The following is a 16545-nucleotide window of genomic DNA, read 5'->3' as shown; positions in this document are numbered from 1 at the left end:
CTTTATTGGAACCAAGGAAGCCTTGATTTAATGAAAAGATCTAACACCTAGCCTGGCCGGAGAGCAGAGGCAGGAGAAGGGAGGGGCAAGTGGTTGGGGGTGAACATTACTATAGTACCTTTATATTATCAACATGCAGGGCTGCCACTGATCTTTATGGACTTATGGATTTTTACAGTGGGTTCCCTCCAAAGTGACTCAAATCACAGATCACATCCTTACAATGAATTGCAGCTCAGAAGCCATGGATCCTGCAATGTGTCGTGTCACGTGTCATGGACGCTCAGAAATTTTATACGGGATATTCCTGGAAGTCATCATGCAAACAAACTGAGCAATAAAACCCATTACATGATGCTGCCATAGTGCAAAAATGTGAATCCAGATCATGGATCCTCTGGAATTTTTATAGGGAAATCCTACAAAACAACTGTCCACTCCTTAACACACCCAGATCAGAATATTGCAGCACAAAACCCCACCAGAGATTTAGGGATTCACTGCCCTGCAAAACATAAATCCAAGCCATAGATCCTTGTGAATTTATGTGATTTTTACATGTTTTCCCCCCAAACCATGATGAAATCAGAGATTCTATCCACATACTAAACTGTGAAAAATTACAGCTGCTATGGAGCAGAGAACTATGGGAGGTGTCTACTGTAGTAATAAGTAGCTTGTTTCAGTAATGGAAGGATTTATTCTGAGCAACTGAACTTCCACCCCTCTCCCCCCTGAATCTGTTTGAAGGCTCCCCACCCTCTGGAACAGAACTAGGATAGGCATGCTGCAAAGGGGTGAGGAATGAAAGGGAGACATTCTATTGATTAAGTGTGAATCCTTGCACTAATGGAACTGCTTTGAGGTTTTTTCTACAAGTGGCATATAAATTTTATGAAATAAAAAAAATGCACTCACTGTAGCTCATTTGCAATTAAGTTAAAATTTCCTTTCCCTTCTCATTTTCTCTGTATTCAATTCCAGATTTTGGGCAGGCAGTTAATGTAACAAAAAAATTCAAAAATGGTGTATTTTAAACTCATTGGGCATTACTCAGTGCAAATTAAAATATTTAGGCACATATATATTCAGAAATATGAACAGTTTATTTTGAAACAACAATAAACCTGTTTGGCAAAACATTAATAAATAGGTGGAAATGAGAGAAATATACTATATTGGACATTTTGGCTATTACTAAAACGATCATTCTTCCTAAATTAACAGATCCCCCTTGCTGCTACATGCAAGAGGTAAGGCATGTCAACTTACAGAATCACTTCTATGACAGCAAAGAATGGGTACCAGATTGCCCCTCAAGGAGGGATTTTTACTTTGCTTCAGCATTCATCAAAGAAAGCAAGAATGCCCTCTAGTGAGCATTTACAACAGCACAACTCATCAGGTGGGTAGACCTCAGCAGCATCCTTAAAAGAACCAAGGGACCATTCGGGACACACTTATGGATGTGACCTGCCCTTGTCTAACTCACAATATCAGTAAAAGAATCAGAGAATCCTGGAGTTGAAAGCAACCAGCAGCCCTCCTGCCCCTCCACACTCCCAAATTCTTATCAGGATGGTCCCCCATCCCTGCAGAGCTAATTTGAGGGTAAAGGGAGAGGAGGGGAAAGTTCCTCTTCTCCCTTGTCCTCCTGGTCCATAACCCTCGTCTGAGGGTTAGGGTTCTTTAAACCATACTGCAACCATTCTGAAGCCTGGGGTCTTCTCATCTGAGATTCCCAACCTTCACATTTCATTACACATTTTCATAGGGGTGTTTTAGTGTATGGGAGGAAGGGCAGGATAAAGATGGCGCAAGCAATGTCATTCCCACAGAGTCATTCCCACTTCGCAAATAGAAAGGGAATGGGGAAGAGAAGGGCGTGTAAATTCTTGTTAAGTTTTAACAAGAATGCTCATCATTTTCCCAGCTTCCTTATGTTCTGCAACAGGGCTAGAACCATGTTGTTTTTCTAAAACTTTTGCTCAAGCTACTAAATTCCTGCATTAGAAGTTACAGTTTTATGTTCTGAGCTCTGCTTTCCAGACCTCCCTGGTCATAAAAACTGCTGAAAGGGAAATTGTCAGAGCGACAGTCTGCAACCTTCATTAATTTAATGTTGGCTGGAAAGAAATCAGCACTTTGACATCTCCTTCCCAAGGCATCAGACAAGCTTTTACACATGGTTAAGCAAGGGGGAAATGATTTTTTTTTAATTCCAAAAAGTAATAAATGCAAATGCTATCAAATAACAGTTGCGTAACCTGTACATCTGTTAGGCAGGGGAAGTTTGCTTCAAAAGCCCAGGCAGGGCAAGAACAGAAGGCAACCTGTGCTGTTGGGAGGAAGAGAGCGGGGGAGGGCCTAGTTCTTTGTAAGGAAAATGGCAAGCATCAGCCTTCCCCCCAGCTTGGTGCCCTCCAGCTGTTTTGGACTACAGCTCCCATCATCCCTGACCATCAGTTATGCTGGCTGGGGCTGATGAAAGTTGCAGACCAAAGCAACAGGAGACACATCAACAGACATAATCTTCCTCAGAGGCTGTCTCCATGCCAACAATCTCCTGACTAACACTGCAAGAGTCTCAGGAATTGGTGCTACTCTGGGGGATGGAGAAGACTCAGTTTATGGTCAGCACGTCGCTCTGGATCTCGTGGCTCAGTTGGGTTTGGAGATCACTCAGTTTCTTCTTCAAGCCAGACAACGCAGAGAGGACGATGGTCTCAGGACGCAGGGAACCACAGGACTCTACATTGTAGTAAAACCTGAGAGGATAAAGAGGCCAGAGAGGTTTTCAGAGAGAGATGCTCTTTGCTCGAGTCCCAGCACACAGTAAGGAAAACTCAAGAGAACTCTCTTCATGACACTGCTTATTAAAAGGATGCACTGTAACTCAGTTGTTTGTGAATGTCTAAAAGTGCTTCAGTTTTCCATGGAGGCTGATGACACTCACTCACCAGGGAAGAAGAAGTGCTCTGGATTATGCTGGGAATGTATACACAGACCACTAGTCCCAGCTCAACATAGTCCAAAATAGACTGGAAGCAGCTCTCCAGGATTTAAGATAAAGGACATTCCAAGTCTTATCTAGGGGTGAACCTGGGACCTTTTGCATGCTAATTAGGTTCTCCACCACTGAGCTATGGCTATAACACAATATTCAACATACAGATCATAGATATATGCAGAGAAAGTGGATAGAGAAAACTTTACTCCCTCTCTTGTAACAACAGAACTTGGGGACATCCAACAAAGCCGAATTTTGGGAAGATTCAGGATAGAAGAAAATACTTCTTCACACAGCGCTTACTTAAACTGTGGAATTTGCTGTTACAAGATGGTGGGGGGCAAAATAAAGTCACACATACACACATCCAGGCACTGGTAAGATATCAAACTCCTCACCTCTCTGGCTTTCCATTGGGATCATATGGAGCCTGGGCTTCATCTTCATCAATTTCAGAGTATTCACTCTTTGGCCTAGAATAGACATAACATTTCCAGAAATTTTGAATCCATAGGGAGAAAACAAACTACCCCTCATCCCATAAATATTTTGGGGGGGGGAAGGAAAAAATGCAATACTAAATTTGTTCAGCACATTTTACAGATTTTATTGATTTAACCTTGCATTTATCTCTCACCTTGATTGCAAACAGAAAATGACAGATCAGGGCAACCAGCAGGACAGCCCCCCACCCCCATTTTGGGGCATCTTTGTGTGAATGTGTAAAAATTAAATCCACAGGCCTTGCCAATCTCTGTTCCTTCCGCATAATGTTAGATGTAAAGTTCATAATATACCCTAAACAGTTTGCTTTCATTTGAACTAGAGATACAGTGGGGTGGAAGAGTTTGATTTGTGTTTTAACATGAACTTGTTACTGCCTACAACAGTTTGAGAACTGAATCACGAAAAAAAATTGCACCTCTCCAAATTTTGTGATGCAGTTCTTGAACCAAAATCCATGTACAGTAATGCATTTATTAGCATAAAGTGTGCAGAAAAATGCACATTAGTACACTGGTCCCTAAACTTCTCCCACCCCCTCACAGACAACTTGAAAACTGCTGAAGGTCTTGGCAGACCACTCAATGATCTTCCTGCCTGTTTTAGCAATTGTAATGTGCTGCGCCAGATAATGTATGATATTTAATTGTATTTTTACAAACACTTTATGAACCACCTGAATGAGGTGGTCCCAGTTTGAGAAACTGGCACATGGCCTGGGAAAAGATGTGAATTAGATGTTAAAATGCTGGCGAACATTCTTCAGAACTTTTTTTTAATAAACAATGTAGAAATCTGGTTGACAACTTTGTGTCTTCCCCACTTGAACCACCTCTTTATGGAAACCCACCATTCCTCTGGTTTTGGGTAGACGGTGTGTCGCAGGGCGTTATCTGGGTCGTACTCAAAGGCCACTCCTGCTGTGGGGTTCCACTTGGCGTGCTCCTTGCCAAACCCCTTCTTGGCATACGCTCGCAGCCTCAGCTCCTGGCCTTTCCGTAACTTGACAATGAGGATATCTAGAAGAAGAACACACACAGAGATACACTGGTGAAGAGGTGTAAAACAGCTGTGATGCTTTGTACCTTCAAAATCACCTCTCACCAGAAGCCCAAACGGGGGTGTATTATCATGGGGCTGCTGGGGCAGGGATCTTGGCATCTAGTTCAAGGACACTCCCTCAATACCAACAGTTGTGCTGCTCACACAAAGGTGGGCAGGGACCAACATGGACCATCTCTCATCCCATGTTGAGTAACATGTATTAATGCCTATAGAGCCCTTGGGCCTCAAAGGGTATGTTATTGGATACAATTCAGGAAGAATTAAACAAAGAAGTCTAGTTTGATCAGAGAATCCAGCTCTGTTCAGGCATGATTCCTGGACAGGGTATCCCATCTTCATGTTTCCCTACTCATATATGTGCATATGGATGCTGGGAATGGAGCTCTCCCTCCTTACACCTTACACAAGTTGCTTCTCATGTAACAGACCTTCTCTTAAACTGAGTTTTCCATAATGGGCAGATGAATATGACTAAAGAAAACAAACACAACAGATGAAGATGTCTAAAGAAAACATACACAATTGTACCTGCAACCCTTTGGGAGGCTAGGGGCTCAATCCTGCCATCTAAAGACAACTCTCACCAGAAGCCAAAATATGGGTGCATTGTGGTGGACTTCTGATAGGTATCCATACATATTACAAAGCCTGGTAAAGCATCTGTTGCATCAAATGATGGCTCCTCCATAGAGATAAAATACAATCACATGGCTAACTCTGCCTGTAGATTGCCTTTGGCTTGGGTACCTACCATCCTGTTCAACATAGTCATTAGGGTCATTATCTCTGCTCCTGGACGTCACCTGTGTGGAGCCAAGAGAGAAGAGATCACAGGAAGACAGTTTGCATCTTCTGAATTTAAAAACTGAGTTCCTCACTTAAACACAAGCTGGATCAGAATACCACTTGATCCCAATCTGCTTTTCTCCCACCCTGACTTAGGAGCATAGGAAGCTTCCTTATAATGAGGGAGACTATTGGTCACTCTAACTCAATATTGTCTACACTGACTGGCAGCAGCTCTCCAGGCTTTCAGACCTCTCCAGGGTTCTTTCCTAGCCCTACCTAGAGATACTGCTGGGGGTTGAACCAGGGGCCTTCTGCAAGCAAAGCAGGTGCTCTACCACTGAGTTACAGCCCTGGTGTCATATACATATACATCAGGCGTCATATACATGCAGGTCCTGCTGTCCACCTGCTCTGCAAAAACTTACTTATCTGCACATAAAGAATTATGCCCAAAGCTCACTAAAAACAGCAGATTCAGATATCTGAACACCGGGAGTTTGCTTGCTTCCTTATTTCCTTGCATATTTGTGCTTTGCTGGTGGGTGGCAGCCATTTTGGGGTAGAAACCATGCAGGCAGGGAGGGAGGGAGGGAGGGAGGAAGTAAGCAAGATCAAATGAATCAGAAAGCAGGAGACATTGGACAAATCAGTTTTTTTCCTTTGTTGGTTGGCTGCAGCCATTTCAGGAAGAAACCATTGAAAAATGGAAAGAGATTGGAAAAAATCCAGATTAGAAATATTGACATAGGAAACAATGGAAAGCATGGACTAGTTGTGCAAATAGCCTCCAAATGAATGGAAACAGCATGTACAGTATTTGGGGGTACCTTTGAGGCATTGTCCTCTCTTATTCCTGCACTGGAGCTGTCCTACATTTCTTCACTTTTATTTGTACAAAAAATATACTTAAGAGACTTTGCAGAGATAGAGCAGGAACTCTGTACTGACCGGTATAACTCGGGGGTTGTTGGAGATGAGGTCACGTGATGTGACATGGCGGGTCTGGTCTTCATTGCATCGGACATCGAGCGTGAACTCCACCGAGCACTCAGGACAAAATTCATCACAGGTGCAATCCTGAAGGGAGGGGAAGAAAAGCAGGACAGGATGGTCCAACTGCAACTCGAAACATCTCCCATTAAATCAGTGCTGCTGCTGCTCTCCCACCCCAAGAACTAGAACACAGGACCCTGAAGTGGATCAGAGCCAACGGCCCATCTAGTCCAGCATCCTATTCCTACTGTGGCTGACCAGATGTTTATGGGAAGATGCAAGCTGCCCAAGAAGGCAACAGACCTCTCTTGTTCACGATTCCCAGAAAATGATCATTCAGCAAAATGGGAAATGGGCAGAACCATGTGACCAGTTTCCTTGCAGGAAACTTGGGATATAAATGTACTACTAATAATAAGAAAAATGGCGTGGAAATGAACTGTCAGATATAATGATTGCTTGACACAACATGGTCTAATTTCTCCACAAACTAATCAACCAATGGCCAAGATAATCTAATCTTGCTGTAAATTTTGTGCAAGCAAATCAGGGTGACTGTTTGATATACTAGTTGTCTGCAAGTAAGCAAGGAATTACAAACAAGACACTCCTGGATCCTTTCTGGCTTCCTGAAGGATACTATGCCCTGGTGGCCAACACAGGAGCAAAAGAGATGTGAAGGAAGTGGTCCATGAGAGGCCCCTTTGAAGAGGTGAGGGAGGCCTTTGGCCCTCTGTCTCCAACTCCCTTTCTACAGTGATCCTCCAAGAAATCTAGTTTGCTGACTAGGGTCAAGACTCACCCGAGAATACTGCAGTTTATCAACAACATCATCACTGGTAAGTGGGATCAAACCTAAGAAGGAAATGAGTGAAAACAGCCATGTGAGCGTTGGAAGGCAGCCAGCCAGTCAGGATCAACAGAGTTCCCTGTTCAAATTTCAGACACTAGAATAACTTTTGTGGCTCACAGTATCCCAGAGGTAAAAAGAGAAATAGCCCCAAAGACTGGAGTGGGTGGGGAAACAAACCTCAACAAGGTACTGAAAAAATATCAGATGGAACTTAATAAAATAGTGAAATGTCCAATACATCTCATTATTTTATTAAACTTTGGGGCTTGTCTCTTTTTGGGGAAATATCACAGTATCCAAAGGGGGCGGGGTTGGTGGGGAGAGGATAGAAGAGAAAACCCCCCCACAAAGATGCATGAGAAACTTAAGAGCCCATTTAGCTGTATGGAAAAACTGGCACACCAAACCAGCCCTTCCAAACCCTGCACTCATTCCTCTCATTTTTCACTCTTAATTGTATAATAATGACAGGCTGGTGGTATTCTAAAATTGGGAATCTGTTGGCTTATATGGATGAAAGATTTCTATGAAAATATGAGCTATTAACAGGGCTTGAGCTACAAGCAAATCTACAGAAATTACGTACAGCCTGATCAATATATGTCAGGTCTTACTCATATACCACCTGAAACCTTGGGGAAGGCAAGCTGCTCAACCCTTAATTTGATGACTAACGGCCACTCAAATCAGTATAGCAAGATATTGAAGATCCCTAAAGACTGCTTTTATGGAGATTTGATCAACAACTTTGGGAATGAGCACTTATGAAAAAGCTAATTCAAGTCATGCAAGAGAAAAAGGAAAACGATCTGATAACTTTTATGCATTTTGGTTTAAATGTATTGTTTTTGCAACAATTAAAATGCACAGGGATTTATGGAGGGACACTTTTAATTCCTTTTGCTGAAGTATTGTTATGATTTCTAAATAACAAAAAATCGTGCCTCTCTTCCTTGTTTCTTTATGTACCTTATTGTATCTCATTGATTATATGTGGAAAATAGTTTTTTTAAAAAGATGCAAGAGAAAGAGGCAATGGGATGATGAGAGTTCAGTTCAACATTTGGAGGGCATCATGTTGGTGAACTGTGCAACTGCTGTACAATGTTTAAAAAGTTTGGGTGCTTTATAAGTGATAAGTAAAAAACAACAGGTACATGAATCTCATGAAGTGGACTCTGGACTGCAAAAGCTTCTACCATAATACAGTGGTGCCCCGCAAGACGAATGCCTCGCAAGACGAAAAACTCGCTAGACAAAAGAGTTTTCCGTTTTTTGAGTCGTTCCGCAAGACGAATTTCCCTATGGGCTCGCTTCTTGCGAGTTTTCTTCCTTTTTTTAAAAAAGCCGCTAAGCCGCTAATAGCCGCTAAGCCACTAATAGCCGTGCTTCGCAAGACGAAAAAACCACAAGACAAAGAGACTCGTGAAACGGATTAATTTCGTCTTGCGAGGCACCACTGTACACTTGCTAGTCTTTAAGACACTACAAGACTTGCTGCACCACAGGCTAATGCTGCCCCTCTTTAAAGAGTAATGAGGGGTTGTATTTTTTGTTTTCCTTCATTCCATCTTCTACGTACTCACCCAGCCTGTGTGCAATGAACTCATCATGGAGTACAGAGGAGTTGGCGTCTATCTGGACCCAGTCTATGGCTGCAAACAAGACAGTAAGAACCCAAAATGAGAAAATACTTTTTCACCCATCAACGGTAAGAGAATGTGGGCTCTGAGGCACATCTACACTTCAAACTAGGCTTCTCCCCTGGTGCTCTCCATATGTTTCAGATTACAATTTCTGTCAGCTCCAGACAGTACAGCTACACGATGCTGGGGCTGATGGGAGTTGTGTGGTCTATGACAAACCTAAATTGGTTTGGTTGTAAAGAGTGGCTCCCAAGTTCCTTTGAGAACTGCAGACTGGGGCGATGCTGAAAATTTTCTGCTAGAGACCTGGAATTTCCTTAGAGGACTACAGTTCTGGAGGGCCTTGAGAGAAGCCTTGGCAGTCCACTTTAGTATAGAGCTGAAAACTTCAACGCTATTAGAGAAGCATGCAAAAGCACAACTTTTTCTAAGTAATACATTCAAATCTAGGTTACTGACCAGGATGAATAATATTTTTTCTTCTTTCCTTGCAAGAGAGCTTGAAAATTGGGGTCTTGGTGGACCACTTAAATCCCCCCTTCAGAGCCAGCATAATCAAAAACAGTGCTGTGTTTTGAAGACCACTAAGAGGCCCCAGACCAAGCTCTGGAAAAGAACCCCTTTTAATTGTATTCTTTGGGGTGGGGGAGTTAATTAGCACACTGCACCAGTGCCATAATGTGAAAATCATGGTCCCTAAGCCAGGATTTTGCTAGCCTGTTTGATAAATCCAACCCTGGGAAAAACTGCCTCAATCTCTAGTGTCAGGGAAGGGGGAAATCAAGTGCAAGGAAGGCCCAGTTCAGATATCTCAACCTTTCTGAGGACTACCTGAGTGCAGCTTGTGGACCACAATATCTGAGATGCATGTGCATGCGCACCAGCATCTTTGATCAGCCTAGCAATATAATTATCTTGCAAGAAGAGACAAAATATAAAATGGGGAAATACCTATGATGGGAACTTCAGCAATGAAGACTCTCCTGATGGAATTTGCTACACTAGAATAGAAAAAAAACAGTTTTTATACAATCTGAATTGTATTTCTGAACCACGTGTGTGAAGTTATGAGCCCCCTTCTCAGCTCATGCTTTGAGAACTATTTCTGAAGTGCCTTGGGTGCAATCTCCCTCTAAAACTCTGCTGTGGATCAGAGCCCTGAGACAAGGCAGCCAGGGCAAAGGAACCACAACCAGGCCATGGAGGGGATCTTGCAGGAGACTCACATTTCAATGCAACAGAGAAGCAGAGGGTGGGGGCAGTTTGAAGAGAAAAACCACAAGTTGTGTTGAGGAAAACAGGTCTTTTAAGAGTCAGTGGCACAGTGTAGACTTAATGGGAAATGACTGGGCCAATTTCAGAGGAAACCAATAGTCCTTTCCTGCTTGGTATTTTAGGGATGTGTGCATGTGTTTCTAAGTGTTATCTGCCCAAAGTGCTACCCTCCAGAGTCTTCCTCATCCAGGGCTTATGCATGCATATGATCACTAATGTGCCCAATAGTACAGACTTTGCTATGTTACACATAGCAGCTGCTGACAGATTCATTCTGAACTGTTTTTAATATTCTATAGAACAATTACATAGAGAGAATTATAGTTAGAGTTGTTATAGTTCCTACAGATATTGTTAGCATCTCTTTAACCAGAAGAACAAGCACTTGCATTGCCAAGCATCCTGTTCTCAGTGGCCAACCAGATGCCCCAAACAGAAACCCGCAAACAGGACCAGAACACAACAGCCCTCTCCTCTCCTGTAGTTTCCAGCAACTGGTATTCAGAAGCATTGCTGCAGAGCATAGCCACTGCAGGTAGCAGCCATCAACAACCCTGTCCTCTACAAATCTATCTTCTTTGAAAGTCATCCAAGTTGCTGGCCATTGCTGCCTCCTGTGGGAGTTTAACTATGCGCTTGCATGAAGGACTTTCCTTCATCCGTCCTGAAACGTCCAACATTCAGCATCACTGAATGTCCACAAGTTCTAGTGTTATGTGGAGGAGGGATCTCTCTCTACGGCATATATAACTTTATAAACTTCCATCATGTCCTGGCCTTCCTCACCTTTTCTCTAACCTAAAAAGCCCCATAGTGCTGTAACCTGTTGAATGTGGGATGACTTCAGGGCAGATAAATGACTTTTTCACACAGCACAGTTAATCAGTGGCATTCTCTCCCACAAGACGTGGTGAGGGCCAGCAACTTGGATGGCTTTAAAATTAATGGGGTCTATGACTAGGGCCGGATTTAGGTTTGATGAGGCCCTAAGCTACTGAAGGTAATGGGGCCCTTTATATATCCAGCTGTTCTTTGTCAACAACAAAGTGTCGCTGTTTTTTTGTGTTGAATACATGCTATATGCTAATTTATGGACCTAATAGGTATCTAAAGCCATTTGCACATAACAAAATATGTATTTTATCAAAGTACATCCAGTTTTTCCCCTTTAATTCTTTGGGGGGGCCAAGAGAGTGGGGCCCTAAGCTTGTTTAGCTTATACGTAAATCCGGCACTGTGAATCCACGGCTACTACCCCCCCAACATCCACGCGCTGCCCCCCCCCCCGCCCCCGTGGGAGGCCAGAGCCCCCTGAATCCCGAACATCCCCAAGCGGAGAAGAGTGCTGTCTCCGGCCCTGCTCTCGGGCTTCCCAATGGGGGATGTGGCTGCTAGACTAGCTGCGCCCCCCTGCGTTTTGAGCCCCCAAAGCTCTTCTCTCTTCGACGTGCATGCAGTGAGTTAAGAGCGGGGGGGGTTCAAGGCGCGCGGCGGCCGGTAGTAGCGCGGCCCGAGAGGAACCCGCCCGGGGGAGGCTTGCGGAGGCCCCGACCCCACGCCCGTAGTCCCCCCCCCCCTGTCCTCACGCCAGGTCGGTGTTCTCGATGATGAACTTGACGTTCTCGTCGCTGAGCTCCGTGATGCGCACCGTCGGCTGGTTGGCGTAAGGCATGGCGGGACCGCCCGGCAGAAGCACCAGGACCTGGAGGAGGAGCGGGGACAATTCCTCCGCGCCTCCTGCCTGGGAGAGGCGCAGCCCAGCGCCGGCTCACGGTTCCTTGCTCGCCCCCCAGCGACCCGGAGGACCCGGCCTGGGCGGCTGCCTCGTGGTCGCTGCTCTCTGCTTCCCTCTGTGGCTCTGGTGGGCCTTGGTCTGATCTTTGCTCTCCGCCGCAAGCCTGGGGATGTTTCCCTTGCCTGGGTACGTGGGGCTGTGGTTGTTCCTGCTGCTGCTTCTCCTCCTTCATCTGCACCTGGGACACAAACTCTGTCAATAATCACGTCGGCTGCGTATTTATAAGGACCTTGGAGTGCTTCACTTGTTGTTGTCCTCATGTTTATATCCCACCTTTCCTCCCAGTGCGGCTTGCATTAAAAGCATCACACAACAAAACACAATTTCGGTAACAAAGCATAGTGCACAACTTTGCTATCATTTTGTTTCCTCCAGATACTATATCACAATGTGTAGAAGGACCCAAGACCTTGTGACTGGTCTAAGCACTTGTTGCATTTCATAGCTAGAAAGCTTCAAAGGGTAGCTTGTGCATCCTATTTATTCAACAAAGAATGGAGGTGGTTTTACCACGATGAAGTGGACTGCGGCCTTGAAACCATAATGAATTTGTTTCACTGCAATCCTATATTCTGAGTCTACAGTACTCAGAAGTAAGCCCCAGTAAGGTTACTTTACTTTGCCTGTATACAGGATACACTCCAAAGTCCACAGTTGGGCATCTTTCTTAGGACCAGCCTAATATAAAAATTGATAAAATATATGCGCTTAAGATTGCAGCCTTAATATTTGAGATGCCGCTGCAAGACTGGATGCAATAAATCCTTGCTCTATGCGGTGGGGTGCTGAGCCTTCCGATAAAAAACATTTCAATATATTTTACTGCTTTTTCTTTATCATTCTGGTTTATTTTGTACATTTTAATGCTAAGGGCATTCCTTGATTTGTTACTACTCTTTTTATATCACCTGTTTGAAAGGTAGCTTATCATAAATCTATAAAATAAAACATTTCCGTTTTAAGCTCGTATTTGATTGATGAATGCAGCAGGAGCATCTTAATGGGGGAGGGAAAAGAACTGCTCTCCTCCCCAAATCTCCAGGTTGTAGTAAGAGATACGAAGCTCTTGGGGCCTCCTGTCTCCATAGCAACCAAGCCCGGCTGGTAGTGATTGCAACGGGCGGGAGCGTGGCTGCCTCGCCTTCGCTCACATCCGGGTATTTTCGAAAGCGGCTGACCCTCCCTCCACCTCCCGCTGTCGTGAAATGAAGAGGGTGCTTTCCGGACCTACTCTAAGCAGTGGGTCAAGTCTTACGCCCCCGAGCTATTTATTTAACAAACAAAAAAATTGGTCCGCTGTTCTTAGTGCCTTATTATATTTAGCGTGGAAATAAGGCGGCCGCGGTGGCTGCTGGGAGAAGCCGGGCTCTCCTCCAATCAGAGCGCGCGGCGCGGAGCAGAACAGCGTTGACGTGACGGGCTCGCGGCGGACCGAGGAAGCGGAGCGAGAACGGTAAGAAGCCCTTTGGCTGTGGAATGGCGGGGAGCAGCTGAGGGGAGCTTTAAACCTTAGCCTTCCACACGCGTGTTTCGGCCCGGCACGCGTTTACAGCCCCTTCTTTCGTTCCTCAGCCGTAGGCCCTAGTACCCGGATGTGCCGCCTTCCACCCTTCCCGCCCCGCTTTAAGGTGCCAGACACCATTAACGCCAGGGCAGAAGGGGCCTCTTGACCCAGCGTCCTGCTTCCAAACAGCGACCGCTCACTAGATAGCGGGGGGGGGGTGAGGGTTTCCCCTTCCTGCTTATCCCCAACACCATGGAGAAACTGGGGGGAGCCAGACTGCCTCTGCACCTGCACCTCTGCCTCTATTTTGAAATCATTGGCTAATAGCAGCAGATGACCCTCCTCCTCCTGCTCTGTGGATTTCTCACCCAAACCACTTAGGCTGCAGACCTACACACCTTTAACTGGAAGTACGGCCCATTGAGCTTACTTCTGAGTAGACATGCAAGGGACTGTGCAGCCACACCGGTATCCGTCGCCTTGGATTTTTCTAAACCTCTCCTAAAGCTGCCAGTTCTGCCCGTAAAAGGTTCCATGTTTAATCAACGTTCCAGATAAAGTAGGTTATGGAAGAGGCCTCACCTGAGATCATGATGAGCCACTACCAGCACGAAGCTAGATAAGCCCAATGATCTTGAGTCTGTATGAGTGAGATTTTGTATGTTCACATGGCTATAGTTAGATACAACAAATTCTTTAAAGCAGAAGTTGTGTGCTTTGTCTTGTCTTTCCTAAATCTACTGTGGATCAGTTGGTGATCCCCAAGTTCTAATATTAAGAGAAGGCAATATATTTATTTTCTATCCATCCATATCACATCACTCATAGCGTTATCAACCTCTAGCATATTCTTCCAGAACACTTAAACAAAATAATAGAGGGGTTGTTCGCTTTCTTGAGGAAAGGTTTTTCTTTTTCTGCATCTGTCCAACTCTACTGTAGCCTTCTTCAGGTGTGTTAATAAAGTTAATGTTAATTAAGTGTGGTGGGGAGGAGCTCCAGGGACAGTCCTGTTAGCACTGCTTCCCACCACAATTGTGATTGCACTCTGCACAATTGGGAGAATGACAGCAGGCAGAGCTAGCAAACTTGTCTAAAAGGGGCCCCCCATATTTTTGGTTAGCATATGCAAAAACGTGTCATTGAGCTAGCTGTCTAGAATCCATAAGGACAGGAAACAGGGATATGAACTTACAGACTTACCTCTTTTAACGAACATCTAGACTTGCACTCTCAGAAACAAGGATATGAACATATATGAGGATGAGACTGAGAGGGAATATGTTGCCTACAGCTGCTCAATGAATCTAGAAGAGTTTACAACTCAAGTCTCTTAGCTATTTTGTTACACTGCTATTTATCATAATAAATTTGTTAGTCATTAAACTGCCATAAGACTCTGCTTTGTTTTAGCTCTCTGAGATAATACAATTTAAATCCTTGCCTCACTTTAGCAGGCTTCTGGTTGTTGTTGCTGGGTAGTGTCAAAGCTCTGTGTACAATGGAGGAATAAAGCCCATTGAGCATACTGGGACTTTCTTCTGAGCAAGTCTGCAGAAAGTGGTGGAAACTCAAAGGTGAGGGGGCAGTTGAATGCCACACAGGAAAATATCCACAGCTGGGATGCAGCCATAGAAAAGGCCCTCTTGCATGTGCCAACAAACATATCATCACCCTGCGTCATGATATAGAGAAGGGCCTCTCCATCTTGTGTATGGGAGAAGGAATTCCTTTAGGTTCCCTGGACTCCAAGCCATTTGGGGTTTACCGTATAAAGGTAATCTCCAGAACTTTAATTGCACCTGGAAATGTATTGCTAACTAGAGCAGTTGTCCTTAAGCGACCACAATATTTTCCCGCATTTATGAGCATCCCAAGCCACACTGTGGACCAGTTAAAGCTTCCAGAGGTTCTTTTCATAGGTAGCCTCATGTAGTACATTGCAGTAGTACAGTCTTTATGTAACCAAGACGTGTTACTGTGGCTAGATACAGAAATGATCATAGTTCGTGCACCAGCCTAAACTGGGCAAATGTCCTCTGGCCACAGCTACTTCCTTGGTATTCAGAAGGTGGTTGGGCCCAGGAGAAGTCCCAAACTATGCACCTTTATTTTTCAAGATGTCTGCTACTTTCTTTAGAAAAGGCTGAACACTGCACATCCTGCTATTCACGAGGATTATGTAAAGCTGCATTAACTCTTCATTACTAACTAATTAACATAGCATGAAAACAACACGGAAACTATCTTGCCAAAATGATTAGTCCTGTTCCTTTCTTGCGACGAATCTCACAAAGGTCCTTGACACAGAAGTGATATTGCAGCTATGAAATCTTGCTCTAGTTAGTGGGCATAAAAAAATTATTTTGCAGTGTTGTGCTGGAGCACCCCAGAGGTATGCCTGTGTGTGTGTGTGTGTGTGTGATGTAGTGTTGAATCTTGCACTATTAATTGGAATGCTTTTAGCACTCTCTTTAGAGCTGGATGTGTCTGAACTCTCTTGGACTTAGGAGGAGGAATTTTAAACACACTACTAAAAGCAGACTATAGGATTGGTGTGAACTCAGCTATCGTAATATGGGAAGTTCTTGATGTTCAGCAACAGAGTTATTAACTGGAAATTGTGTACAAAGCAATGTGACTTGTTTTGTCCCTGTCTGCAGAGTGGGCTGTGCATTGAAATAGCACAATGTCATTTTCTTTACTACACAAGATTGTTTTACATTTCAAATGTGCATTGTCCATTGGTGTTGTATGTGTTTTATCAAGTGAACCTGCATTGCAGGGCTAGAGCTATCGTAATGGAACGGAGTCTCTGTATGAATCCTAAATTGTCTGGGCTTTGTGAAATGTTTCTTAGGACTTCTCCTGAATCTCTCATTATACATTCTCTTTTCTTTCTCAGTCATTTTAGAGTGGTTAATCTTGAAGACAGCCTATCAGCATGCATCTTCTCTAATTTTGTGCTCCAGTTTTATTTTCTTCAAGATGGACCTTACCTTTTAATATTCAATCCACCAGGAATGCCTCCTCAACATTGTTTAAATGAGTGGGACTTGGGGAATGGCACACAAATATATTGTCTTGTCTCTTGCTTGGGTCCGCAACACC

At 44.2% G+C, this 16545-nt stretch overlaps 2 protein-coding genes across 2 annotated transcripts in view; one reads left to right on the top strand and one right to left on the bottom strand.

The window, feature by feature from the left end:
- Positions 1-1087: 1087 nt before the first annotated feature.
- Positions 1088-12125, bottom strand: POLR2C (RNA polymerase II subunit C). The gene is made up of 9 exons (XM_081872483.1): positions 11722-12125; positions 9812-9861; positions 8801-8869; positions 7164-7216; positions 6317-6445; positions 5331-5382; positions 4365-4533; positions 3409-3483; positions 1088-2768 (listed from the first exon to the last, which is right to left on the bottom strand). The coding sequence occupies exons 1-9, from the start codon at positions 11805-11807 to the stop codon at positions 2624-2626; spliced, it is 828 nt and encodes a 275-aa protein (XP_081728609.1). The 5' UTR covers positions 11808-12125; the 3' UTR covers positions 1088-2623.
- A 714-nt stretch (positions 12126-12839) lies between these two features.
- Positions 12840-16545, top strand: part of NUP93 (nucleoporin 93) — a 68959-nt gene continuing 65253 nt past the window's right edge. Inside the window, exon 1 of the mRNA XM_081872428.1 lies at positions 12840-13383. The gene's annotated coding sequence lies outside the window, so the exon portion shown is untranslated. The remainder of the gene's footprint in view (positions 13384-16545) is intronic.

The sequence above is a fragment of the Podarcis erhardii genome, assembly GCF_964252035.2.
Source record: "Podarcis erhardii genome assembly, chromosome: 7".
Taxonomy (NCBI): Eukaryota; Metazoa; Chordata; class Lepidosauria; order Squamata; family Lacertidae; genus Podarcis; species Podarcis erhardii.
The sequence above is the reverse complement of the archived record's forward strand: the minus strand, read 5'-3'. Positions and strand labels throughout refer to the sequence as shown.

Excerpts from the sequence above, each read along its gene's own strand:
- POLR2C (XM_081872483.1), bottom strand. The coding sequence starts at position 11,807 with ATGCCTTACGCCAACCAGCCGACGGTGCGCATCACGGAGCTCAGCGAC. Across the intron at positions 8,870-9,811 it reads TGCTGAAGTTCCCATCATAG|CCATAGACTGGGTCCAGATA; the intron begins GTATTTCCCCAT and ends TCTTGTTTGCAG. Across the intron at positions 3,484-4,364 it reads TACCCAAAACCAGAGGAATG|GCCAAAGAGTGAATACTCTG; the intron begins GTGGGTTTCCAT and ends TGTCTATTCTAG.